This window comes from Hypomesus transpacificus, chromosome 14 (genome assembly GCF_021917145.1).
Source record: "Hypomesus transpacificus isolate Combined female chromosome 14, fHypTra1, whole genome shotgun sequence".
Classification (NCBI taxonomy): domain Eukaryota; kingdom Metazoa; phylum Chordata; class Actinopteri; order Osmeriformes; family Osmeridae; genus Hypomesus; species Hypomesus transpacificus.
Window position 1 is genome coordinate 12,015 of NC_061073.1, and position 26,522 is coordinate 38,536.

Below are 26,522 nucleotides of genomic sequence, written 5' to 3' on the forward strand. Positions count from 1 at the left end.
TGCTCTTCCTTATACAATATAATTTAGTGTTGTTTATGGCAGGTATTCATGATATTCCTTGTTTCCCCTACATAGATCTTATTTCAATGCTCACATTGGATTGCATAACTACATTTACTGTTATCAAAACCAGATTTTGCAAAGTAGGAGACAGGCCCTGAGTAGGCATTATGAAGGCATCTGGATGTTCTACGCTGATGTTAGCTTTGCAGTTAGCTTTTTTTCTAGTAAAACTAGTACCCCAGAATGTCCCTTAAATTTCCATTCATTCTCTTGGCCAAAATAATTCAGATTTTACAGAGGGTTTGGGGGCACTGCTGTTCGGGTTAGCAGTCCTGGCACACAGTATTCCAGTAAAGAGTGAGTCACAGTTACTAAAAATAAATCACTCAAGTGTGTGTGTGGGGGGGTGGTATCAGTGTGTGTAGGAGTGTGTGCACAGGGGGAGGGAACAACGATGTCCCAGGTTGGAGGAGAGATTTTCATCTTCTGTGTTGATGCTCCCTACACACACACACACACACACACTTTAATTGAGTTACTCCTTTACAAAGGAGATGCTGTGACAAGTAGGAGGGATGGACGAAGGGGGATGGAGGGATGGAAAAAGGGGGATAGAGGGATGGAAGAAGGAAGTAATGGATTGGAGATGTAGAGATGAAAGTTACAAACACACAGAGACAGACTCACATAGGAATACACACAGAAACACACATGCACACATTCTGTCCATGTGCTGTAACACACAGACACCAACACAAAGGGAGGTTTGGAATGGTGTCTGCTTATGCTAAATGTTAGGGTTGGTAAGTAATGTAAGCGTTAGTAAAGGTGAAGGGCACATGGTCACCTGGCTTTCAGAGAGAACAGACGGTATGAGAGACAGACAGACAGGATGAAAGACAGACAGGCTGGCAGGCTGGCACACTAAAGCAGAAGAGAAAGATGAAGGGGAGGGGCTGGAAGGTACCAGGGGAATACTGAGAGACAAACGGAGAGAGAGGGGCTGCAATGAAAGGAATGATGTCATCTCTCCAAAGCAGCGAATGAGAGTGCAGGAGGAGGAGCAGAGACAAGGCTAGAAGGGTGTGTTTTTATATCACTGCAGCATCCATTCAAGCAGGAAAAAGACCCACTTAGACACAAACAGAAATAAGACGGAAGAGACCAGCGCTGGTATAATAACCCCAACCCAGAGCATAGGAGAGGCTGAGACCACCATCACCTGCTGAGGTAGGACCGAACAGGGATGGAGACAAAGGCTGGATCCCATCATGCTGAATGTGTGTGTGTGCTCGTGTGTGTGTGCGTATGAATGTTCTTACATGCTCACATGCGTATGTGTGAGGGTTGTAGTTATCACAGCTATGGACTTGGCTCTTAGTATGTTGTGTAAAAAGAGGGCCGATATTACAATAACATGTGATGATTAACTAGTGTACCTACGTGTGAGTGAAATTGTTTTTCATACATATCTAGTTTACTAACTAAATACATTCAGACATTAGTCTTTCTGTTTAATTCAGTATAACATTGATTAGTATGGAATGAAGGGTGTATGTATGCGTGTTTATGTGTGTGTGTCATTTGTTGTGGAGTTTTTTTGATTAATATTGGATAACATTCAGCACTACAGAACATCAGTCTTTCGTTATTTATGATCAACTTTATATTTGTGTGGGGCATGTGTAAGATTATGGAAAGTAGATGGGGTTAAAGGCTTAGGGGGTTAGGGTTATAGGGGTTAAGGTTAGGGTAAGGTGGGATCTTAGGGTGCAGAAACAAGGAAGTCAGAATGCAGAGGTAGGAATTATGTGTGCAGAGTAGGGTCCAGACACAGCTAGCTAAGAAGCAGAGACAGGAAGTTAGGGTTAGGGTCAAGAAGTTGCTGTGGTTAGGTATTGCAGAGCAAGAGCTTGCAGGTTTACATTTACATGTAGTCATTTAGCAGACGCTCTTATCCAGAGCGACTTACAATAAGTACAGGGACATTCCCCCGCCCCAAGAAGGTTGAAGTGCCTTGCCCAAGGACACAACGTCATTTGGCACGGCAGGGAATCGATCCAGCAACCTTCTGATTACTAGCCCGACTCCCTCACCGCTCAGCCATCTGACTCCCTACATTTAGGAAATGTAAATCATCTTCTGTTCATCACTTTGGATAAAAGCTTTTTCAAAATGAATACATTATTATTATTATAGGCTCATATTAATAACCAAATATTATTATCTCTTTAATAATAATAATAATAATCACACTTTACATCTCATCCCCTCTCTCTACATATATCCCTTCTTCCCATCCCTCTCTACGTCTCCCACACCACCCCCTTTTTCTGATCTCATTCCTATTTTCTGATCTATTTCACCCCTCTCTGTTCTTTTTGTCACTTTCTGACAGAATGGGGTCTTTGTGTTGATAAATGGAAGGAATGCTTCTCTCTTCTATTCCTCTCCTTGTCTCCTGCTCTCTCCATATGACATGGAATAAGGAGGAGAAAAAGAGAGGAACTTTTATTTTCCCTTTAAAAGCTTAAAATCTCCTTCCTCTCTTCTGAGTCTGACTCTTCTACGAGTCTGTGCATTTTCAATGTGAGTCCACAACACGTGTTTCTGCGTGGAATTTGTGTGTGACAGGATGTGTTTAGGGTTTAATCTTCAGAACCAGTCATCTACACCAGGGGTGTCTTTAGAACCTTTTTACTGGGCACAGGCACCAGTATATATCTGCTGTGCCCCAGTAAAATCAAAAGTTAATGTTGAGTTTTAACAATTTACTATTAGTCAGTGCATTAATTTAAAGTGATAATCCTGGAAAAAACTAACCCCAATCAATGCAAATAAAATAAAATCAGTTCAACCGAAAACACAAACCGATGCACGCAGAATTCCATATCAGTGCTCTCTTAAGAGCTCGCCAAATAGCCACTGCAGCACGCACACAGAAGTCAGTGTCGGACTCGGCTCACAAATCAGAATTGAGGTAGGCTAAGAAAACATTACAAAACTAGAGAGGGTACAATTTCTGGGGAAATTGTTGGGTGTGCTTGCGTCCATTGCAGATGGGTATGTTTCCAGGCTGTGAATATCAATAATACCGGTTACCTCCTGTGATTCTCACACAGCAGAAGTCTAGCAGTTATCTAGCTCTACAATTTACCGGGGCTAGGTCTGAATCTAGGAGCAAAACGGAGCACAGCTGCCAGTATATGCAGGTAGCAACGCTAGTGCTAAATAAGTATTTAGTTGGTCGGCTCCATGGCCCCCTGCAGATCCCAATAGAAGCAACGCAATCGGGACCAAGACGAACATTTTGACACTGGCGTTGTCGATGTAGTCTAAATATTGAGGTATCCTTAGGGTTGGGAAAATAAATAATAATAATATATATGTGAGAGAACAAAGGTTGTGATTGCCGAATGCAACACATACAACTAAAGAACGTTTCTAAATGAGTTACGGTTAGGGTTAGGCCCTAACCCTATGATAGGCCTACCAATCATCTTATTTTGACTAAAACAAAAACGATATTAAATGAAGCTCAAAAAAACTGTTTCGCGCTCAAATGAATGAGAAAACTATGTGTGCGCTCGCGTTAACTATTGATGTCCCTGCCAAAGCTAATATCAAACTTGCGTCCCTGAACTGTTGTATAGTGGGTTAAGCTAGGGGAGTTTCTATAGCGGTCAGATGGCTGAGTGGTTAGGGAGTCGGGCTATTAATCACAAGGTTGTTGGTTCGATTCCCGACCGTGCCAAATGACTTTGTGTTCTTTGACAAGGCACTTCACCCTACTTGCCTCAAGGAGATTTTCCTCTGTACTTACTGTAAGTCGCTCTGCCTAAGAGCGTCTGCTAAATGACTAAATGTAATGTAAAGCCAAGTGCATTGTGCGCAGCACGCTTGGAAGAAAAAAATGGGATATGAATAGAGGCCTTTGCCCAGTAGAGTTTTATTTCTAACAATGATCTACACAAATCTACAACATTCTTGCACATTATTATGCTCCTTAGTTCCTGTTATTAATTATAATTGAGAACACTTCAGTGAGAACAGACACAATACTCTTGGTTCCCTATTTGAGAATCAGTTCAGTGCAAATCTATGTGAGGCATTACTTTAGATGATTAAAAGACAGAATGATTACATTTACATTTATTCATTTAGCAGACGCTTTTATCCAAAGCGACTTCCAAGAGAGAGCTTTACAAAGTGCATAGGTCACTGATAATAACAACAGGATGGCCCCAAGCATTGCTGGTATGACATAAGCTCCTGTTCCCTCTCAACCTGTGTGTTCCACGGTGTGCCTGTGTGTACTCTATCCCTAGCAGAGAATGTGCTTCTGCTGCAAGCATAAATGCTTCATGAGAGCTGGACCTCCTCATCGATGTCCTTCTCTGTTTAGGTTAGGGTTGGTAGTATTAAACTCTCCGTGTTTGATGTGTGTGTGCTCACAGTGAGAAAATTGTATAGGGGCAGACACACAAACATATTTAGGGGCCAAGCAGCAGCGAAGCTGCTGTGGCACCTATTGTTTTTGTTGGTTTTATTAGGGGCCAAGCAGCAGCGAAGCTGCTGTGGCACCAATTGTTTTTGTGATTTTTATTATTATTATTATTATACTTAGGACTAGGAGTCTATGGCAGCCCATAGAACTGATTGGTGCGAAGTTTTGAAATTTGGCACACTGATTTGGAACGGTCTCCTGATTATCGTCACCAAGTTTCATGTTGATCCCTGAAGCTCTATAGCGCCACCAAGGCGTCAAAGTTAGAGATGCGTTTACGCCCTCAACTTTTGAACTGTGAGACCGTTTTTCTTAATTGAGGTATCATTGGATTCCTTGGATGCAGACAATTCGATTGAACCCTGTGACGTCATTGTCGTCATGATGGTTTTTACGTCATTTGTATTTTAAGAAATTGCTACTTTTTCGAACTCGTCCTAGGCCATTGCTCCGATTTTCATGAAAATTACAACAGATCATCTTCAGACCATGCCGACAAAAAGTTATCAAAATGTTATCGATGAGTCAAACCGTTCACGAATAACGCACAAACGATTTTGACAAAGAGGACGCCAAAGCGGACGTGAGGCCTTGACTCTGCGACGGTTTACCGTATGGAGACGAAACTTTGAGAATGTCATCACGAGCATGTCATGTAATCATCTTCCTACCACAATCACCTTGATATGTCAAAATATGACTGAATTACAGCTGTTTATTCTTGGGTCAAATCTGACAAAGCTCGCCACGGGAGAAACGGCTTCCTTTTTTTAATAATGTAACTGAACACAGCATTTTCCAGCAGCGAGAATAGCTCACTGGGATAAGACGTGCTGCTTTGGAACGCAAGGTCGTAGGATCGAAGCCAGCCACAGTCGTCAAGCATGGCGTGACACTGGGTATCTGTTTAGCGAAACCAGGTATGCCACAGTAGCTGTCTAGCAGTATAATCATAATGGTAACGATAATGTTTCATTGTCAGGGGATTTATATTTATACTTAGGACTAGGAGTCTATGGCAGCCCACAGAACAGATTGGTGGGAAGTTTTGAAATTTGGCACACTGATTTGGAACGGTCTCCTGATTATCGTCAGCAAAGTTTCATGTCGATCCCTGAAGCTCATATTCCTCCCACAATCACCTTGGTATGTCAAAATATGACTGAATTACAGCTGTTTATACTTGAGTCATATCTGACAACGCGCGCCACAGGACAAAACGGCTTCAATTTTTTATATAGTAACCAAACACAGCATTTCCTAGCAATGAGAATAGCTCACTGGGATAAGACGGGCTCCTTTGAAATGCAAGGTCGTGGGATTGAATTCAGCCACAATCATCAAGCAAGTCTTGATACCAGATTATCTGTTAGGCAAAGCCAGGTATGCCGTATCTGCCGTATGCCGTATCTAGCAGTATAATCATAATGGTAACAATAATGTTTCCTTCTCAGAACATTTATACTCAAGAAGAGTCAGATTTATTGTGCTTTGTAGATACAACACTGCTACATCTAGCCAGCGCATTTTGTCTCAAAATGACATGAATGTTTTTTATGAAAAGTTTTGCTTTGCTTCTTTAGCTACTGAATTTCCATATCAACTGCTGCTTGGCCCCTTCATTGCTGCTCGCAGCTATATTTTATTATTATTTTTGCTCATTTAGGTGCATAATTGCAAAAACAAAAGTTGAAATACGTGTATGCTGCTCGGAATACTACTGAAAGTACCACTCCCCAAGCAAGAATTCAATGGTTCCTGCTTTTTGGTCTCCATGACTCTTGATTGGTTCCTGGTTCCTGTGGTGGAAATGCAGTTCAGGGGTAAAGTTCCAGTGGTTAAAACGCGGTACATGAACTAACCAGGAACTGACTGATAACTTACTAGAAACTTAACCTAGAAACAAGCTTGTCCAACTTCTATCTTTTACCTCTCATCTCCATACTATGGTTAGAATATATTCAGACTAGGTGTCTAACAGTTGCAGGGTTATAATACCAATGCATGTCAGGGTAATAATATATAACCATGTTCTGGTAATAATATATAACCATACTCTGCTAATAATATATAACCAATATCGGACTACCAGTTTAAAAGAATTTTATATATCCTCAAGGAAGGAACGAGTATCTAAAGCTCAATTAAATAAAAGATAGAAATCAAGTTACAAATACACCTAATCTGGGTCCTCATGTAGAAACGTTGCGTACACACAAAAAGCTTGCGTATGCTGGTTTTCACGCACACTTTGTGATGTATAAAGATTTACTTGATGTGAGAATGTGTGGGCCGTCACGGAAAGTTTTGAGCAGACGTGAGATTGGCAGACCGTCCACAAAGTCTTGTCTGGCGCTGTAACATGGCGAATTCTAACTGAAAAATGCTGAAACTCACCAAACATTACAAAATAAAGTTTCCACCACTACGTTTATGACGTTGACTATTCAAAAAACACACAAATAAAAGTTTGATCATTAATGTGGATGATCACATCAAAAGGCCAAAACCCAAAACGGGAAATGCTATATAGCCTTCTGTTTAATCTACCAGCACTTAATAAATTCTGTTAAACTTGAGGGTGTCAAACGAACGACAAAATCACTCAGGAAATGCATGTCACGCTAACCCCATAGCTGCCATGCTGTTACCATGCGCCACCACTCGTTTTTTCATTAAAAGTTTTACATCGAACCATTTCTTCTTAATTTCTGCCATGGTCCAGTTCTTTGAACACACATCTATGGTCCTATAATAATTTTTATTATTTTATTTGTAATGCACTTTACATCTAGCTAAATGTCAAAGTGCTACAGGTTAAAAACAAGAAATGGCGCAATTAGTGACAGTTTTCCACTCCGCCGACTTTCTTTTGTCGCTAATACCTGATGACAGGCCGCCGAGGCGTTAATTAAATAACGTAAATTTTTGGTGCAGTGTTTAATCGAAGGCTGCGTTTATTTGAAGAAATACGGTAATTCAGACAAAGAAATGACCTCAGGAGCGAATTTATAGGCCATCTGCATATTCATTTATGGGAAGAGGCAAGGCGGCAACCGGTTTTATGTGAATAATTCTGTGCGTAGGTACTTTTCGAGTTTTGGCCGTACGCCATCTTCTGGTATGAAAGCTGCCCAATCCTTTATACATGAGGCCCCTGGTTTGTACAAAATGTAACTGCAATCTGAAAATATGTTTTTTTATTATATTCATAAATTATCATTTCAATTCTTAACAAAATTTGGAGACCAGACGGGAAAAATGATCATCCCCTCCTTTCTATACCAACCACCCTCTCCTCTTTCTCTCCCTCACTCCATCCTAACTTGTCATCCTTTCCTCTCCTTCTCTCCCTCCCTCTCTCCTTCTCTCTGTCCCTGCTGGTTTTATGTGTCCCAAGGCTGACCAGCTGCCTGCATGTATTTATAGCATGTTGACGTGAGCATGTGTGTGAATGAGCGTGTGTTTGTGGTGTGAGATTTTGATAAAAAAAAGGAAGACCTGCATGAATACAGAAAGCAGGCAACATGTCAGAATGGAGAAGGGACACTAAGAAATGATAGTGAAAGAGAGAATGTGTGTGAAAGAGAGAGGGAGAGAGGGGAATGTCTGAGTGCAGCGATGGAGGGATAAACTGAGGAAATACAGGGTGTGGCACCAGAAAGAAAGAGGGAGAGGGGGATGGGAGGAGAGGAAAGGAGAGAAGGAGGGGCAAGAGGGGGATGGGAGAGAAATATTGCTGCGTTCGGCTAGAGTCAGAGTTACCATGGTGATGGGAAAAGAGAGAGTAGGGAGAAGCACCTTACACACATATACACGCACACAAATACACTTATTCACACACACACACACAAATGTACACATGCACACACATGCACACACAGAGGTTCTCTCAGACTGATTAAAATGTCATTTTAATATAAAGAAGATTTTTCCTTCATTGGAGTATGATGCTAATGGTGAGAGACAAGGGGAGAGGTGAGAGAGAGGGAGAGGGAAGGAGAGAGAGGAGCAGGAGGATAAGAAAGGTGGAGGAAGATAAGTGGAAATGTGAGCTGCCCATGGGGAGTGGAGGAGGAGAAAGAAAAGAGGGAGAGAGAGAGAGAGAGAGAGAGAGAGAGAGAGAGAGAGAGAGAGAGAAAAAGGAGAGAGGACTGTCTGTGGCCTATGATTGTCCAGATCTACCCAATCCAACCCCTAAATGCCTAACGCTAGATGCCTAGCCCTAACCCTAGGTGCCTAGCCTTGAACCTAGATGCCTAGCCCTGACCCTGAGACTCCTCTTCAACCTCACAGATGCTTTCCAGGAAGCACTTTCTGAACAGCTGTCAGCTGATAGCAGCTAAGCCTAATGGCAGAGACCTGAAACAGCCATGGTATTGACATGCAGTATATATGCAGGCTGAATGAGATACAGTAAATATGCAGGTTGAAAAACATACAATATATGCTGAGTAAATGACATACAGTATGTGCAGGTTGAATTACATTATTGAGTTTAAAATGTAGCTGTCCCAGCTCAAGTTATGATCCCAGCTCCATCAATTGTTGAGATCATCACTAACAATCACAACTGTGAATGCTTCATTTCAACAAGGAACATTTGTTTTTTTCCACTAAACTTTTGTGTGTGTGTGTGTTGTTAGTGTGTATGAGTGTGCATGTTTGTGTGTGTGTTTACCATTATGTGTCTGGGATACAAGGTGGGTCTTAGATTCTGACTAAGTACTTACATATTTAAACCAGCTAATTTGGCCTCATCTCATTTCAAATTCAAATCTTCTCTTATGGGCATGACAGTGTTTAGTCACCTCTATATCAATCTCCCAACATACACAAATACACACACACAGGAGAGTGATGCAGTGCTTTGTTCTAGAAGCTGATGGTGCCACAACCAGGCACCTTATTAAGTTCTCTCTCTAGAGACACAAACACAACGGAGACATTACACAGGGGCGTGTGTGTGTGTGTAAGGGGTGTGTGTGCGGTGTGTGTGTGTTGACTTCACCTTGAGTCACTCTCCAGACTAGGACATTGTTGAGCTATATAATGACATCATGAGTGACTTCACAGTGACATTATTTCATTATCCACTATAACCATATAACTGTTTTTACACACACACAAACAAACAAACAAACACACACACACACACACTCCATCTGCCTCTCACATCCAGACAAAGACATAGCACACTCCAAGAGCTTCATGGTTAGACCCTGACCAAGTTATTACATATTCATTAGGTAGATTGTAGAGGACATCATGATCGAGATCTACACACACACACACACACACACACTTATGCACACTTAGAAACACACATTCTCATAAACAGTTACACACGTGTGTGTGTGTGGTTAGTATATGTGAAGTACATTGATGAATAATGAATTTAGGTGAATTTAGGTCATTGCCAACTCTTTGAGAAAACTGGGAATCGCATTGTGAAGGCTTCCTCCTGCTCTGCTCTCCCCTCCTCCCTTTCTGCTCTCCTTTCTCTAATCTCACTACCCACACTTTTTTTTTTTTGGACCAACCGGAATCTTTCAATGAATTAATTTCACGGTCTGTCAATCTTTACCCCCCTGCTTACAATACAGACATGTATACATGGAGTCATGTTACAGTACATACATTCTACATATATAGTTCCTACATATCAATACATAGTCATATATATACACATAATGAGACAAATACAAAGTTCTTATATATCATACAATGTTACATAAAGTGAAATATTAATATACATTTATGTAAACATAACAAACAACTCTGGGATTATTGGCATAAAAATGTGAGTAATTCTAAAAAATATATTACATTGAGTGACTTCTTCAAAACTCCATACAATTTTTCATAATATGAAAATGAGGAAAGTGGTTTTAAGGAAAGGTTTTGGGTCCTAAGAGATTCTCAACATGCAGACTTTTTTACCAGCATGTGTCACATGTGTAAATCCACATGACAATTTAGGGTTTTAAGGTTATAGGTTTAGGGTTAGAGTTATATACATGATAATGGTTTAGTTTTAGGGTTAAATACATGATAATGGTTAACTAAACACAAAATCAAGCTTCTGTCATGGCCATCTCAGTCCCTGAGCTGGAGAGGAGAGTACACGAGAGAGTGCATGAGGGACGACCCTAGATTATCGAGAGATTCTGTAAAGAGGAATGGTCTCAGATTCCTTGCTGTAGATTCTCAAACCTTATTAGATGTTACTGGAGAACACTCTGCACTGTGTTATTGCAAAGGGATGTTGTACAAGGCAGTAAATGCAGGGTGTGGCACTTGGTTTAGTCACAGGCGTGGGTATAAAATGCCAAGGAAGCAGATGCAGAAATGGCTGAGCCCCTAACCCTATATTAGGGTCATTACACACAACCCCTATTACATCAATACACACACACACTGTCACCCTGCTCAGTTTGGCTCCTTAAGTTTGTAAATAAGCCTGGCAGGTAACAGTAGTGTGTGTGTGTGTGTGTGTGTGTGTGTGTGTGTGTGTGTGTGTGTGTGTGTGTGAGTGAGTGAGTAGGGGGGATGTTAAAGCAGCCCCAAGGGCTGTGGCAGGTGTGTGTGGGTGTATGTTTGTGTGTATGGTGTGTGTATGTTTGTGTGTATGGTGTGTGTATGTTTGTGTGTATGGTATGCATGTGTGTACAGTGTGAGTATGATGTGTGTGTGTGTATAGTGTATGTGTGTGCACAGTGTATGTATGGTGTGTGTGTGTGGGGTGTGTTTATGTGTATGCATTCGGTGTATGTGTCCTATGTGTGTGAGTGTGGGGGGGGGGGGGGGGGGGGGGGGCGGGGGCAGTTTGTTCATGGTTCAGGGGTCATAGCTGACAAAAAGAGTGGATGGGCTTGGAGCTGACTACAATAGAGGCGTAGCAGGAGTTGTGTGTGTGTGTGCAAGAGAGACAGACTGTGTAATTAGGAGGGGGTCTGCATTAGCCAGCTGTTCCTTTCTACCCCATCCCCCACTCTCATGCCTGTGTGTACTTCAGAAAAGGCAGAGTGGTTCATTTTACATGTCAAATATTTGGGTCTGCTGACCCTTTATTTTGCAGTTTTGATTGTATGTAGCTCTTCTGTGTCTCTCTTTCTCTGTCCCTCTCTCTCTCTTGGTCTCTATCTCTTTCTCCCCATCCCTCAAAGGGTCAGTGTGAACTCATAAAAAAGGAACAATGAGGAGGGCTTTATTATCAATCAAAATATACCACACACACTGACTCTCTCACGCACGCAGGCACACACACACAAACACAGCCCTGTCAGCAGTAATGTCATTAGGAGGAGACTGCTGTTTCCTGCTCCTCTGATCTGTTCAGGAGACAACAGTAACCGTCTGACATCTCTCTCTATCCCTCCCTCTCCCCCGCCCCTCTCTCTGTGTATCCCTGTCTGTATCCCTCCCTCTATCCCCCTTCTCTCTACCTCTCTCTCCTCTACATGCCCTTCCCCCCCCCCCGCCCCCCCCCCCCCCCCCCCCATCTAGTGTCTGAGGAGGATGGACCTGTGAGAGATGTGTTTATCACTACAGTTGGACAGGAGGGGGCGCAGCTGCCCTGCACTCCTCCTCCTCCTCCTCTTATCCTCCCCTCCACCTACCCAGGGAGCCATCAGCATCCCCAAAGACTGTGAGTATTCCTGATGGGATGGACACACAATATCATAATAAACATAGAATATCAAATAGAGCGGGAAAGAGAGAGAGAGAGAGAGAGAGAGAGAGAGAGAGAGAGAGAGAGAGAGAGAGAGAAAGAGAGAGAGAGAGAGAGAGAGAGAGAGAGAGAGAGGTGAAGTGGTGTTAGTGTATCTGTGTGGAGAGACTCCTCATGGATCTGAGTCTCATCCAATCTAATGCATTTTACTAATCTGAAGTCTGTCTTTAGTGTAGTCTGACCCTAGCCTCTTGCTTAAAGGTCTTTGTCCTTTTTCCTGCTCTCATGTGGACTAACAGACAAAGTGCAAAACAGTAAGTAACTATTCCTTTACTAGGGCTGGGTGGTATGGCCTAAAATGTATGGTATTATTTGGAAATAAAACCATGGTTTATACCCCGATTTTACATTTTTCTTGTGGTGGTGCGGTTTATATTTTGAATCGGTTTATAGTAGTGGCATTGCAGTATAATGCTGGCTAACTTAGGTCGGAAGCTAACTACATTTACATGTATTCATTTAGCAGACGTTTTTATCCAAAGCAACTTCCAAGAGAGAGCTTTACAAAAGTGCATAGATCAATGATCATAAACACTGAAATAGTCCCAAAAACATTGTGGGTAGCCAAAACATGAAGCATACATTGTGAAAAGCAAATAAGTGCCAATGGGCATGAGTTAAACATGTTACAATTAAACAACATGAACCTCAAAAGTGCATGATTATACTAACTAAAGCTAGCTAGCTACTGTTTTGGAAAAATAACTTGCACGTTGGGGACCGTCGAAAATATTTAGAACTCACACGTCTAAAGGTAAATATTCGTTAATTCAAATAGAAAACATACTTACTTTCGTTTTCGAAGTTTGTTACACAACGGCATGCTGTAAGATCGCCTATACTCGTGCATTGCTTGGTATCATTGCGGTTTATACTCAGATTTACAGACACACAGCTCCTATTCGGGTGGGGTGCAATATATAGAAAAACCGTCTTATTTTCCGAAAAATACGGTATATCACTGTATAATTCTGAAGCATGGATGGTAACAGTATATATTGCGACAAAAATTGTTTTCTTAAAATTGAATGACAATGGAATCCGCACCGCTGGGGCTAATCTACCGCACTCGGCTGTATTTGGATGGGGTACGGCAGGTTGTAGCATGAGTAGAATCTTTCAGTTCACTTTTTCAGTGCATTGCCATGGAACAACAGCTAATACGTAGATTACAAGAAAACTTTTTTCAATATTTGTAGTGAGCTAGCTATAGCCTAACAAATTATAAAATGACTGAAAACAAGATATGGCAAAGTACACACATCCTTCACTCAAGTAGAAGTACAGATACTCATCTTTGAAAAGACTCCTTTTCACAAAAAAAGTTGCCATGCCTACTACCCATTTTAGTGTCTTGCTGGTAGCTGGACCTCACATCATGTTAATACATTAAAAAGACACCATAGACTGATTTGCCAGGAATCCATTGTGACACCAACTATTCTGTCTACTACTCTGTCTAATCCATAAGGTACCTTTTTTCATAACTTTTTTTCACAAAGTGAAAGGAGAGGACAGAGTAGGAGAGGGGAGACGAGAACAGAGAAGCCTTCTGTACAATTAAGTACAGTTGAGTATAGTAGAGTCCTCATCAAGTACTCATCAATGATAAAACCTTTTCTTCAACCTTTTTTGGGAGAATTTTTTGGGGGTATTTGAACCTTTAGATCTATATTTTGTAAACTTTTGTCACAATAGTGGTTTGCCACTTGCTGGGCTTGAACGCACAACCTCTGACTTGCCAAGCGCGACCACTACCAACTACGCCAAAGAAAAGCTAGCTATTCATTGACCCGGGTGGCCTGTTACATACTTGAGGAGTGAGTTTCACCGGTTCACACCCGTTACACATGCATCACATTTAGTTACGGATATTTCACTGAAATGAGTATATTAACATACTTAATGGGTAAACTAATGTGACAGGGCGGAGCTCTGTGCAGATGTTGAAAACATGATAACATCACAGTGACCCTAAACCTGCTGATCCCCATAAAACATTCAACATTTCTGCTTCTTTGCTGCCATTCTGCGTGGTTAGGGTTAGGGTTAATAAAAACAAGACATTTCAGCCGGCGGTTGCCACTTTTGGTGTGTAAACTTCCTGACCATGACCCTGTTACAACTTTATCCTTAGACCTATGCCTAACTGTGTGTGTGTGTGTGTGTGCAGTGATGCAGCCCCCAGTGCTGACAGAGCTACCAGAGTCCTACACAGCCTTCACTGTAGAGGACATCAGCCTGGCCTGTGAAGCCACTGGTATCCCCACACCCAGGTAACACACACAAACCCTAACTATTACCTAGGTAGATCTTGACCACAAATAGATGGACAGAGGAGTCACTGTTTCCTTCCTCTGAAGTTGTCATGGCAATAAATGGTTTAATCAAGCCATTTATTAAGTTTATAATCATGTCACCACAAAAACTGCCCTTCCCCCTCTATCTCAACCTCCTTATCTCTCTCTCTCTGCCTCTTTCCTCCCATCCCTCTCTGTCTCCCTCTCTCCTTTTCCCTTCCACTCTGTCTTTTTCCTCTTACTTCCTACCTCTATCCCTCAAGGTTTCGCTGGGTGAAGGATGGGGAGGAGTTGCTATTGGAGGACCAGAGTTCAGGAACATTCACAGCTAACGGACAGGAACCACTGAGTAGTTACCAAGGCAACTACCGTTGCTACGCATCCAACACACTGGGCACAGCCATGACACACACTGTACAGCTCATCACAGAAGGTGAGTTTCAGACACACACAAGCTTACATACACACATTCACACACACATACACACACAGACACACAAATTACAGAGTGAGTCGCTCACACAAACACACACGCTTACACACATTCACACACACATACGCAGCAGGGCTTGAGGGGTTAGGGTTGCCAAGGACAAAAACACATTTGGGGGGATGAACCAAGAACTTCTCCAGGAAGCCTCCAGCGATTTTTGTTTTGTGTTTATGTATTACTATCGCTTAGCAAATGACAAACTGAAACAACCAACCTAGTGTATCTTCTTGTGCTGTTAATATAATAACTATCACTGGCTGGCTTCTCAGCGTGAGCCACACCTCGCTGGTCCATCTATCCCCTCAGTCACAAACACAAGCTGGCACGATCTCACAAATTTGCTGCTAGCCTAGGTAGCTAGAATAGCCAGCTAACTAGACAGTGGCAAACATTTTAAATAGAAATGACTGTGTGTGTGTGTGACTGTGTGTGTGACTGTGTGTGTGTGTCTCAGCCACTCCAACTCTACCCAAGCAGAGGAGAGGGCGTAAGACGGCAATAGAAGGAGCCAGCATCATCCTGCACTGCAACCCTCCACACAGCTCCACCCCTCCACGTATACACTGGATGGACCGCAGTGAGTACTGGCCGTGTGTGTGTGTTTGTATGAGCATGTGTGTATGGGCATGTGTGTATGTATGGGTGTATGTGTGTTTGTGTGTATGGGCATGTGTGTGTGTGTGTATGGGCGTCTGTGTGTATAATGGTCCCCTCCTCCTCCAGAGCTGAACCACATAGGGCAGAGTGAGCGCGTGACCACGGGGCTGGATGGAAACCTGTACTTCGCCAACCTGTTGAGGGAAGACAGCAGAGACGACTACACCTGCAACGCCCATTATATAGGAGCCAGGACCATCCTGCCCAAGGAACCCATCTCTCTCTTGGTCACCCACAGTATGTAGTGATGTAGTAATGTTAATGTACAAATGATGGTAATCTAGTAATGTAGTACAGGTAATGTAATAATATAGTGACGTAATGTAGTAATGCAGCGATGGTAATGTAGTAATGTAGCCATAATAATGTAGTGACGTAATGTAAGACAAGGCAAGTTTTTTTTGTATAGCACATTTCAACAATAAGGCAATTCAAAGTGCTTCTCATAAAACCATTAAAAGCATAAAAACATAATGCAAAATAAAACAACAAAACTTGCAAGAAATAAAAGTTGCAGTGCAGTTTAAGAAATAAAATGCAATGATGTAGTAATGAAGTACTGGTAATGTAGTAATGTAGTGGTGGTAATGTAGTAATGTAGTGATGGTAATGTAGTCATGTAGTACTGGTAATGTAATAATAGAGTGATGGAAATGTGTTCCAGGTAATGAGGTACTGGGCAGCAGAAAGCCCCACCTACTGCGCCCATCTGGCCAGCACAGCTCCCGGATGGCCCTCAGGGGCCACATTCTGCTTCTAGAGTGCATCCCTCAAGGCCTGTCAGTATACCTCTGTACCTGTTTACCTGTCCGTCAGTATCCCTGTTTACCAGCAAATAACACCCCCCCACCACCACCCTCAGGCCCACCCCTATGGTACAGTGGAGGAAGAAGGACGGAGATCTGGCAGATACGGGTGCCCGGGAGGAAAACTATGGCCGCTGGCTTCGGTTTGACAGCCTAACACAGGAAGACGACGGGGAGTATGAGTGTGTCTGCAGCAACACTGCCGGCTCAGAAAAACACTCCTACACCGTCACTGTGGAGGGTAGGAACACACACATACACACATACATTTATTCATTTAGCAGACGCTTTTATCCAAAGCGACTTCCAAGAGAGAGCTTTACAAAGTGTATAGGTCACTGATAATAACAACAAGATAGCCCCAAAACATTGCGGGCAGCCAAAACAAGAAAGACACATTGTGAACAATCAAAAAATAAGTGCCAAAGGGAAGAACCATAAGAGCATTTAGTTAAGAAAGTTACAATTAAACAACAAAAATCTCTAAGTGCAAGTGTACCTGTAGAAAAAGCAAGCAACAGTAAAAATAAAAATAAGATTAACTAAAATAGAATATTTCGCAGCGAATACAACTGTTACAACAAGAGCAACAAGTCTCTAAGAAAGAGTCATTGAGATCCTTGAGGAAACTAGCATTGGGTTCAGCAAACCATTCCTAAGTACCGTTGTACTCCCGGAAACAAGTGCGTCTTGAGCCTTCTCTTGAAGGTGGAGAGACAGTCTGTGTCTCTGATGGAGGTGGGGAGTTGATTCCACCACTGGGGGGCCAGGCAGGAGAAGAGCTTGTGTTGGGACCGGACGGTCTTGAGCGGTGGGACCACCAGGCGGTTGTCTGAAAAAGACCGTAGGTGGCGGGTGGGGGTGTAAGGCTGCAGGAGAGACTTGATGTAGTCGGGTGCAGTCCCGTTCACTGCTCGGAAGATCAGTACCAGGGTATTGAATCTGATGCGGGTCGTGATGGGTATTCAGTGGAGGGAAATGAGGAGCGGAGTAACATGGGAGCGTCTGGGTAGATTGTAGACCAGGCGTGCCGCTGCGTTCTGAATCCTCTGAAGAGGGTGGGTTGCGCATGCTGGGAGACCGGCGAGCAGCAGTAGTCCAACTTGGAGAGGACAAGTGCTTGGACAAGCAGCTGGGTGGAGTGCTCAGACAAGTACACTTAGACAAGACAATTTACACACGTACAGATGTATATGATGACACATGTATATGATGAAATGTGTGTGTGTTTGTGTGTGTAGCGGCCCCCTACTGGGTGAAGCAGCCCCAGAGCCTGCAGTATTCCCCTGGAGAGACGGTGCGTCTAGATTGCCAGGCCGAGGGCATCCCCACCCCCAACATCACCTGGAGCATCAACGGAGTCCCCATCACAGGTACACACACACACACGCACACACAAGTACACACACAGAGTCCCAGAGTAATGGGACAGCCCTTACTCTCATGTGAACGCGCAAAACTAAGGGGTAGGGGTAAGGGGTAGGGGTAAGACAGATAATTGGGATTCGGCCTAAGGGCTGTCCCAATACTCGTTTTGATCGAGGGGTAGGACTAAGGGGTAGGGGTACATACCCCTTAAAACCAAAGTTAAGATTCGTCCGAAACCGAATACCGAATCCTACTCCCATCCTCCAGTCTATTAACACAGTGAACACTTTTTTTTTTTTTGCTGCACGTCTGAAACTTTTAGGCAAAGTAACCATACTTGTCTACTACAAATGGCAACAATTTAAATGTATTTAACTATATCACAGACTTGTTGGATGATGACAAATACAAGGTGGTCCTTTGTTACAACCAACCCCACCACCGGGGTTGGTTGTAACACATACTGGGGTGAGTTGTAACAGGTAGACAAAATGCACAAAAACCAAGTAACATGCCACGACAACAGTTTTATTTTAAATGAATGGCTGCAACATTTATGCGTATTTAGCCTCCCAACAGCAAAACAAACAAGAGTCTCCAAATCGTTTTGTTCTGTGGGTGGGAGCTCTATACCTTCTTCCTGAAGGCAAGAGCTCAAACTCTCCCTTCAGGGGATGGTCGGTACAAGCCAATATGGCCTGGGTCTTCCTTGTGACCTGCCATGTAATTGAACATGTAGCTTGACTTGAATTGCCTCCTTTTGACTGAAAGTACTACCAAACAACACTTTCTTGTGTTGTCTCTGCTCACAAGTTTCATTTTCTCTCTCTTTTACTTTTCTCAGCCTACTGCATTGAACGGTCCACCTACGTTAACACCTTCCCGTAATCAACAGCGGCGTCATTATGTCGATCAGCGTAGCGCGCATAGTGCAAGCGTAGGGTTCGGGTTCGGTGTAAAAAATTCTAAGATTCGGCCGAGACCGAACCCCGTCAAAAAGCTCAATATTCGGCAGAATCCGAATCCTGGATTCGGTGCATCCCTAATGTCTACAGTTTTAACCAAACTCCATTAGCAGAGAATTTCGTTTGATATCATTGCGTAACACTACTTGCTTTGGAGACATCAATATACATAACCGTAACCAAGTGGTGTCTCATTTCATAGGGGTACGTTTTCACCCCTAGCCCTTACCCCTCAGTGTCGAGGGACAAGTGCTAGTGGTAAACTAAGGGGTAAGGGTAAAACAGATTATTGGGATTCTGCCTAATTCGTGGCGGGTACCACAGAATCAACACCGGCCGCCACATAATGCATTTCATTATTATTATTATTTTTTAACACTATTTAAAACATGCAGGGTATTCGTTCAGCTGCATTTCTTTCCCTTTCCCTGCTTTGCCTCCATCTCTCTGTCTCTCTCACATACACACACACAAACACACACAATCACAACGTCAGCACACATTAGCAACGACGCATAGATACGCCGTTCTAGTAAGACAGACAGCAATATCAGCGAGCGTTCAGCATTTGTAAAAACCCACCCTTTACACCTTTTTTTCAACATCGTTATTATTTGAGCAGTTTTAACATTTTAACAGCCGTAACTCCCCCCTAACCCTGTCTCCCTCAACTCTAACTCCCCCCTAACCCTAACCCTGTCTCCCCCCAGCTGTGGACCCAGAGCCCCGGAGGCGAGTGTGGGGGGGGGTTTTGATCCTGAGAGATGTGGAGTACGCTGACACAGCCATCTACCAGTGTGAAGCCTCCAACACACATGGCAGCATCATCATCAACACTTACATCTACGTCATAGGTGAGCACTCACACACATGCACACACACTCTACTACATACACGCACACACACACTCTACTACGTACACACTACCACACACACACACACGCACGTACACTACCACACACTCCAGCCTCTATTTCCTTATTTCAGAGACAACATTGTTAAAATGGTCCCCAGAACACTAATGTCAATACCTCACCCTCACCTCCTCCCTCACCTCCACCCTCTTCACCCCCCCCTCCTCCACCCAGAGCTGCCCCCCCAGGTCTTGTCTTCAGACGGAGTGGTGTATTGGGTCACTGAAGGGGGACAGATCAGCCTGCACTGTGATACCTTCGGATCCCCCAGGCCCCACATCTCCTGGTGAGACACTCTACCACACACACACTCACTACTACACATACACCCACTACCACACACACACTACCACACCCACTACCGCACACACACTACCACATGCACTACCCCCCACACTCACGACCACACACACACTCAGTACCACACACACTCACTACCACACACACACTAACTACCACACACACACTCACTACCACACACACACTTACTACCACACACACACTACCACATGGACTACCACACACACTACCACACACACTACCACACAACACACACTATCAGACACACATACACACTCACTACCGCTCAGAAAAGACTCACAAGGTATCACACACACTCAATCACACATACACACACACACACACTCATTCCCTCACTCACTGACAAATGCAAACAATACAACAAACACACACCAACGTTCAGACAGTATCACATACAATCACTCACGCTACCACTTATACACACGCACTCACTGAGCCTGGTGGAAAGACCCTCTAGTGGTCATACAGGGACCTTCTACAGATTATCAAATGTGTCATTGCTGATGAAACAGTGTGTGTGTATGATGTGTTTGTGTGTTTGTATTTGTGTGGTGTGTGTGTGTGCAGGGAGAGTGAAGGAATGGAGCTGCTTTTGTCTGACCCTCGAGTTTCCCTGCTGACCAATGGAACCCTGGAGCTGACCAACGCCAGTAGAGAAGATGCAGGAACGTACACCTGCTCTCTCACACACACCAACATCAGCATCACTGCTCACCTGGAGGTCCTCAGTGAGTCACACACCTTTACCTAATCAATTAACCAATCAACAGTTTAAATGACGGAATTCACTAATTAGGAATAATTACTAATTAGGGGCCAAGCAGCAGAGCTGCAAGGCTCGTATTGTTTTAATTAGTTTTATTATTATTATTAGGTGTGCTTGCCTTTGGCAAGAGCACAACCTATTGTAATCTCCCAAATATATTTATTAGTGCTGTCAGTTTAACGCGTTATTAACGGCTTTAACGCAAACCCATTTTAACAGCGTCAATTTTTTAATTGCGCGATTAACGTTCTTTTTGGCCAAGCAAACTTTGTAGTTTTTTTCACATGCTGTTGCAGCAACTATTCACGTTAGAAAAACTACAACACCACACCGGATCTACCTAGACCGGAAACGAAACAACAGGCACGCCGCACACACTTGTTTGGGCTTGCGAGCCGGCCAAAGAGTAGTAAGCTAACGTTACGTTTTGAGTGGCTGGCGAGAGCGAGACGCCGAAATGGATGCCAACAAAATTCTGAATGGAACATTTACTTTTAAAAAGTTGCCAAATGGTTCCATTGACATGACCAAATTGATCTGTGTGTTTTGTCGTTGTGAACTGAGCTATCATCGCAGCACCTCCAGTTTAAAATACCACTTGATGGCCAAGCACACAGCTGATGCAAATTCTCCGCCCCCTCGTCAAAGCCAGGCGATTGCAATGTTGTTTTCAATTTAAAAAAATAATTTGCACTAAGCAATCCGATCCCCTTTTCCATGTTGATAAGAAAATATATAAAAAATTAAAAAAAATTATGGGACAAAAAGAAATCAATGGACATTTAGAACAGATAAAAATGTGCGATTAATCGCAATTAACTATGACATTAATTCAATTAATTGTGATTAAATATTTTAATCGTTTGACAGCACTAATATTTATTATTATTTGCCTACCCCTAAAAAAACTCAAATACATAGACGTGTCAAAATGTTTGTCTTGGTCCCGATTGCGTCGTTTGTATTCGCACAAATGTTCTGTTTGATGGTTTAGGTACAGTTTAAGATTTTGAGGAGAAGTGAAGCTAACGGTGGGTAACTAGTTCGCCACAGTCAGAAACTTCACTTACGAACATACGCGTGACTACCTGTAGTAGAACATTAGTTTAGCAGCTCGTTAAATTCTGGCAGATAGCTAGGCTAACTACCTAAAATGGCAAGACAACTGCAGAAAATGCCACAGGCAAAGAGGTCAGGGTGAAAACTATTTACTGATTTAACATTGTGATAAAAAACACAATTGTGAAATGTAATGTACAATATGATATACTCTGATATTAGTAAGTAGCTACTTTCGGAAACAGTAGTCTGCTATTCCACTGAGGCGTTCAGTGACATCCGAGGCATCATGATATTAGCTTCTGTTGCCCGACACATACGACAGTGGTCTGTGATACATCAGTTTTCAATCTTAAAATTCCTCACAAATAAATGTTCGTTTTAGGATTTATTATGATATTAGATTACAAGTTAACAATTGGTTGGTTAAATTATAATCATCCTACCTGTGATTTCAAACCAGTGTCGCTCACTGCAATGCTGTAGGCTACGTGGGACACTGTAAGAAAAATTATTCCACCGTGGCTTAACCTATACTTTATCAAGCCAAACGGCGACATAATTTTTTGCATTTTTGTCCCAGATTCGTTTTTTCAATTGGTGAAACTATCTGACTATGAACCTGAACTTCAATGCCATAGCCTAAACTTTGTTAAATCTGGTTACGAAGGTCTCCTTTACAAGGCCTGTAAAAACGGCAAACATTTTCCAGTAGGCATGTATGTATGGAGGATTATAGGGTCCAAAACTAAATAAATAGATAATTGAATGGCAAAAATACTTTAATAAATGACTAATTATATAATATAATGCGTAATTGACATACAAAATGCATACATTACAAATTAAGTGAGACACTAACTGTATAAATGTTACATGTACTTGTCAGGCCATTACTGTAAATAAGAATTTGTTCTTAATAATCTTGCCTGGGTAAATAAGGGTTAAAAAAAAAAAAGAAACGTGTGTGTGTGTGTAGATTAACTTTTTCATTTGTTCACATGTATTTATTTATACCTTAATTTATCCACTGTGTAACTTGCTGCAGCAAAATTAATCTGTCGTCACCTGTCAAAGTTAGGGGCCGGGTTTACATTTAATAATTTAGCAGACGCTCCTATCCAGAGCGATTTACAGTAAGTACAGGGACTTTCTCCCCGAGGCAAGTAGAGTGAAGTGCCTTGCCCAAGGACACAACGTTATTTGTGCGGCCGAGAATCGAACCAGCAACCTTCTGATTACTTGCCCGGTAATTTCTCCATCCACAACTTCACACGATAACACCTGTTTACAAATAATAATAATCAATTAATTAAAAGGAAAAATCACAAAATCATTCAGTGATCATGATCATTCAAATTTTCATGTTGATTATGCATTCACTTTCGATATTATGAGGCATCGCTTTCTCTGACACAAAAGTAGATAAACTGCTTTTCGGTGTTGGTATTGGCAATACTGGCAATACTGACCCTGTATTTACTTGGTATCGGATCGATACTATATTTTGCAGTATCGCACACAATGAGGCTGCAGAGTGAGACTAGAGGATCCCTCTGGATCGAAGAGAGCTTGATCGACTGGTTGAGCCTGCCTGAAGTGTAATACTGTTCATTCACCAATCAGAGGCTTTAACCCGCCCCTTGACTTTTGAGGGGGGACGACAGAATTATTTTGCTACAACAAGTTACACTGTGGATAAATGAAAGTATAAATAAATAAATGTGAACACATGAAAACGTTAATCTATATATATATACACACAAATACATGTAACATTCATATATTTAGTGTGTCATTTATTTTGTAATTTATAAATGTGGTATGTCAATTAGGCCTTCAATTATATCATTAGTCATTTATTTAAGCTTTATATTATATAATTATGTATTTATTCAAGTATTTAACCAATTATTTATTTAGTTTTGGCCCCTACAATCCTCCAATTGTACTCTATGTCTTATGAGTGCCCGTTTCAGAGTAGCTAGTATTGAGCTAGTATAGAGTGTTACAAATTCCCCTTCGCTCTATCTAGCTAGTTAGCTTGCCACGGGCATTTCTCTCCCGTCTGCAGCACTAAAAAGATATGGACAGATGAAGGAAAATTGTGCCTCATTTTCGTTCATTTAATCCGATCGACCTCATAATCCGTTTCCATATAGTTGAAATGTAGGCCTATATTTACGAATGTGTGGACTCAAATATACATAAAGAAACATTTTTCAATTCTGGGGCATTCAGACAATCCCCTCAGTGAAGTTTGACTAGCAACAGCAGCAGTGACTGACCTTCAGTGACAGGTGGAGGTTTAGGATTAGTGCACAAAGGGCCCAATTATTAGTGATGGGCTATTTTGCTTCCAGCTTTTGTTTTCACAACCCAGTCATTTGGAGCAGATAAACATTTAAAAACCTGTGGGGCTACAGTAGACCCGCAGGTTTTCATCATCACCACCCCCTGTTGCAGGGTATGAGAAGAATCTTAGAAGAAAAAGAAAAAAGGTTTTTATTATACACTTCACGCTTATTATTTTTATTATTTTATTAAGTGTAAATGAGCATCAACAAATGTAAGCTTTTTAATGTATGTAATCTTCATAAATAATAAGTATGCATACTTATTTCAAATAAAATAAAAATAAAAAAGTATAGGGGAGGTAAAGCTCAGAGCACTGGACCGCAGATAAAGAGCTTGCAGGTTCAAACCTCCCGTACATCATTGGATATATCTGCTAAAGGAAAATGTAATATGCAGTATATAATATCTCTTTAGCGGTCCATGGCCGCGTTTCCCAGATTCGTTAAAATGCTTTTAATGCTAAGAGCTTCTTAGGAGCGTTCTAAGAGCGCTCTAGAACGCTCTTAGAACGCTCCTAAGAAGCTCTTAGCATTAAAAGCATTTTAACGGATCTTCTTAACGAATCTGGGAAACGCGGCCGTTGTCTCTCTCCCTATCTCACAGCGTCTCTCCCACTCTCTTTCTCTCTACCTTTCAATCATTCTCTCCTTCTCTATCACTCAACACCTCTCTCTCCCTTTCTCTTCCTTTCCCCCCGTCTCTCTCTCTCCAGACCGTACAGTCATGCTGATAGGTCCTCAAAGTGAACGGCTCATCAGAGGTAGTGAGTGCTCATTGGACTGTCTGTTCTACAAGGATCCTCAGTTGACTGATATCCAGGTGGTCTGGAGGAAAGATGGACGCAAGATCATGGAGACAGACAAGTACACACACACACATTCAGTCACACACATTCAGTCACACTCACTCGTGCACAGAAACACTGACAACTGTATTTGCTCATTAAGGTACACTACCTTTGAGAACGGAACCCTCAGAGTCAGAAGCGTCCAATCAGAGGATGGGGGGCTGTACTCCTGTGAGGTCATCACCAGGCTGGACAAAGTAGAAGCTAGAGGCTCTATCACTGTCGTGGGTGAGTGTGTGTGTGTTTAGGTGGGTGAGTGTGTGTATACCTGTGGTTGTATGTGTATAAGTCTGTGTATGTAAGTGTGTGGGTGCGTGCATATGTGAGTATGTGTGTGTATTGTGTTTTTATGTGTGTGTGCATATGCTAGTGTGCGTATATATGTATGTGTGTGTGCATATGTGAGTATGTATATGTGTTTTTGTATATATGTATGTACATATATATATATATATATATATATGTGTGTGTTTGGGTCTCTAACACACTGTGCCCTCCAGCTCCTCCGGACCCCCCCAGAGCCCTCTCTCTGTCTGAGCTGCAGGACAACACTGTTACTCTCAGCTGGACACCTGGACACACTCACAACAGCCCTACCACAGGTACACACACACACTTACAACAACCCTCCCACAGGTACACACACACAACCTCATAACAGCCCTACCACAGGTACACACACACAACCTCAGAACACTCCTACCACAGGTACATACACACACACTTACAACAGTCCTACCACAGGTACACACACACACACTTACAACAGTCCTACCACAGGTATACACACAACCTCAGAACAGTCCTACCACAGGTACACACACATACACACACTCACAACAGCACTGCCACAGGTGCCCTGGGTATTATCCTCATTTTGTGGATCTGTTTCTATAAATATACCAATACATTTTAACCCTGTGTATATCTCTCTGAATACCTGCTCTCCCCTGCAGAGTTTGTGGTGGAGGGGAGGGAGGAGCAGCACTCTGACGAGGGGAGGTGGGAGGAGAAGGCCCGGGTCTCTGGAGATGTTGGCCACCTGGAGCTGCGTGTCCTCCCCTTCTCCACCTACCGCTTCCGGGTCACAGGGGTCAACGAGCTGGGCAGAAGTGTCCCCAGCGAGCCCTCTGACTCCTACAGCACTTCACCTGCTGGTGAGGCTGCCTCACTACACCACCTCACAACACTGTAGACACACCCCGCCATAACTAACTCTTCTAAATTATGCAAGGACAAACCTTGTAAACCCCACAACTAACTTGTTTCTCTATCTTTTCCCCTCTGTCCCCCTCTCTCCTTCCTCACATCTGCCCCATTTATCTGCCTTCCCCCTCTCTCTCTCCCTCAGTTCCAGGCAGAAACCCAGATAAAGTGCGTAGTGAGTCCACCGACCCCGGGACTCTGCTCATCATGTGGGATG

General features: G+C 42.7%; 1 protein-coding gene across 4 annotated transcripts in view; it reads left to right on the plus strand.

Moving 5' to 3' along the window:
• Nucleotides 1-1,094: 1,094 nt before the first annotated feature.
• LOC124477122 (neural cell adhesion molecule L1.1-like) overlaps nt 1,095-26,522 on the plus strand; it is a 33,579-nt gene continuing 8,151 nt past the window's right edge. For 2 of the 4 annotated variants that reach the window (XM_047034687.1, XM_047034689.1), the window contains exons 1-18: nt 1,095-1,233; nt 12,020-12,161; nt 12,485-12,499; nt 14,419-14,521; nt 14,809-14,978; nt 15,493-15,615; nt 15,762-15,932; nt 16,360-16,474; nt 16,558-16,742; nt 17,743-17,874; nt 19,545-19,688; nt 19,923-20,034; nt 20,637-20,797; nt 24,965-25,115; nt 25,200-25,327; nt 25,600-25,701; nt 26,056-26,256; nt 26,451-26,521. In XM_047034687.1, the coding sequence (XP_046890643.1) occupies nt 12,047-12,161; nt 12,485-12,499; nt 14,419-14,521; nt 14,809-14,978; nt 15,493-15,615; nt 15,762-15,932; nt 16,360-16,474; nt 16,558-16,742; nt 17,743-17,874; nt 19,545-19,688; nt 19,923-20,034; nt 20,637-20,797; nt 24,965-25,115; nt 25,200-25,327; nt 25,600-25,701; nt 26,056-26,256; nt 26,451-26,521 (2,199 nt within the window). In that variant the 5' untranslated portion in view covers nt 1,095-1,233; nt 12,020-12,046. Of the gene's footprint in view, nt 1,234-12,019; nt 12,162-12,446; nt 12,500-14,418; nt 14,522-14,808; nt 14,979-15,492; nt 15,616-15,761; nt 15,933-16,359; nt 16,475-16,557; nt 16,743-17,742; nt 17,875-19,544; nt 19,689-19,922; nt 20,035-20,636; nt 20,798-24,964; nt 25,116-25,199; nt 25,328-25,599; nt 25,702-26,055; nt 26,257-26,450; nt 26,522 lie in introns of those variants that run through there. The other 2 variants (XM_047034690.1, XM_047034691.1) reach the window with 2 other exon arrangements.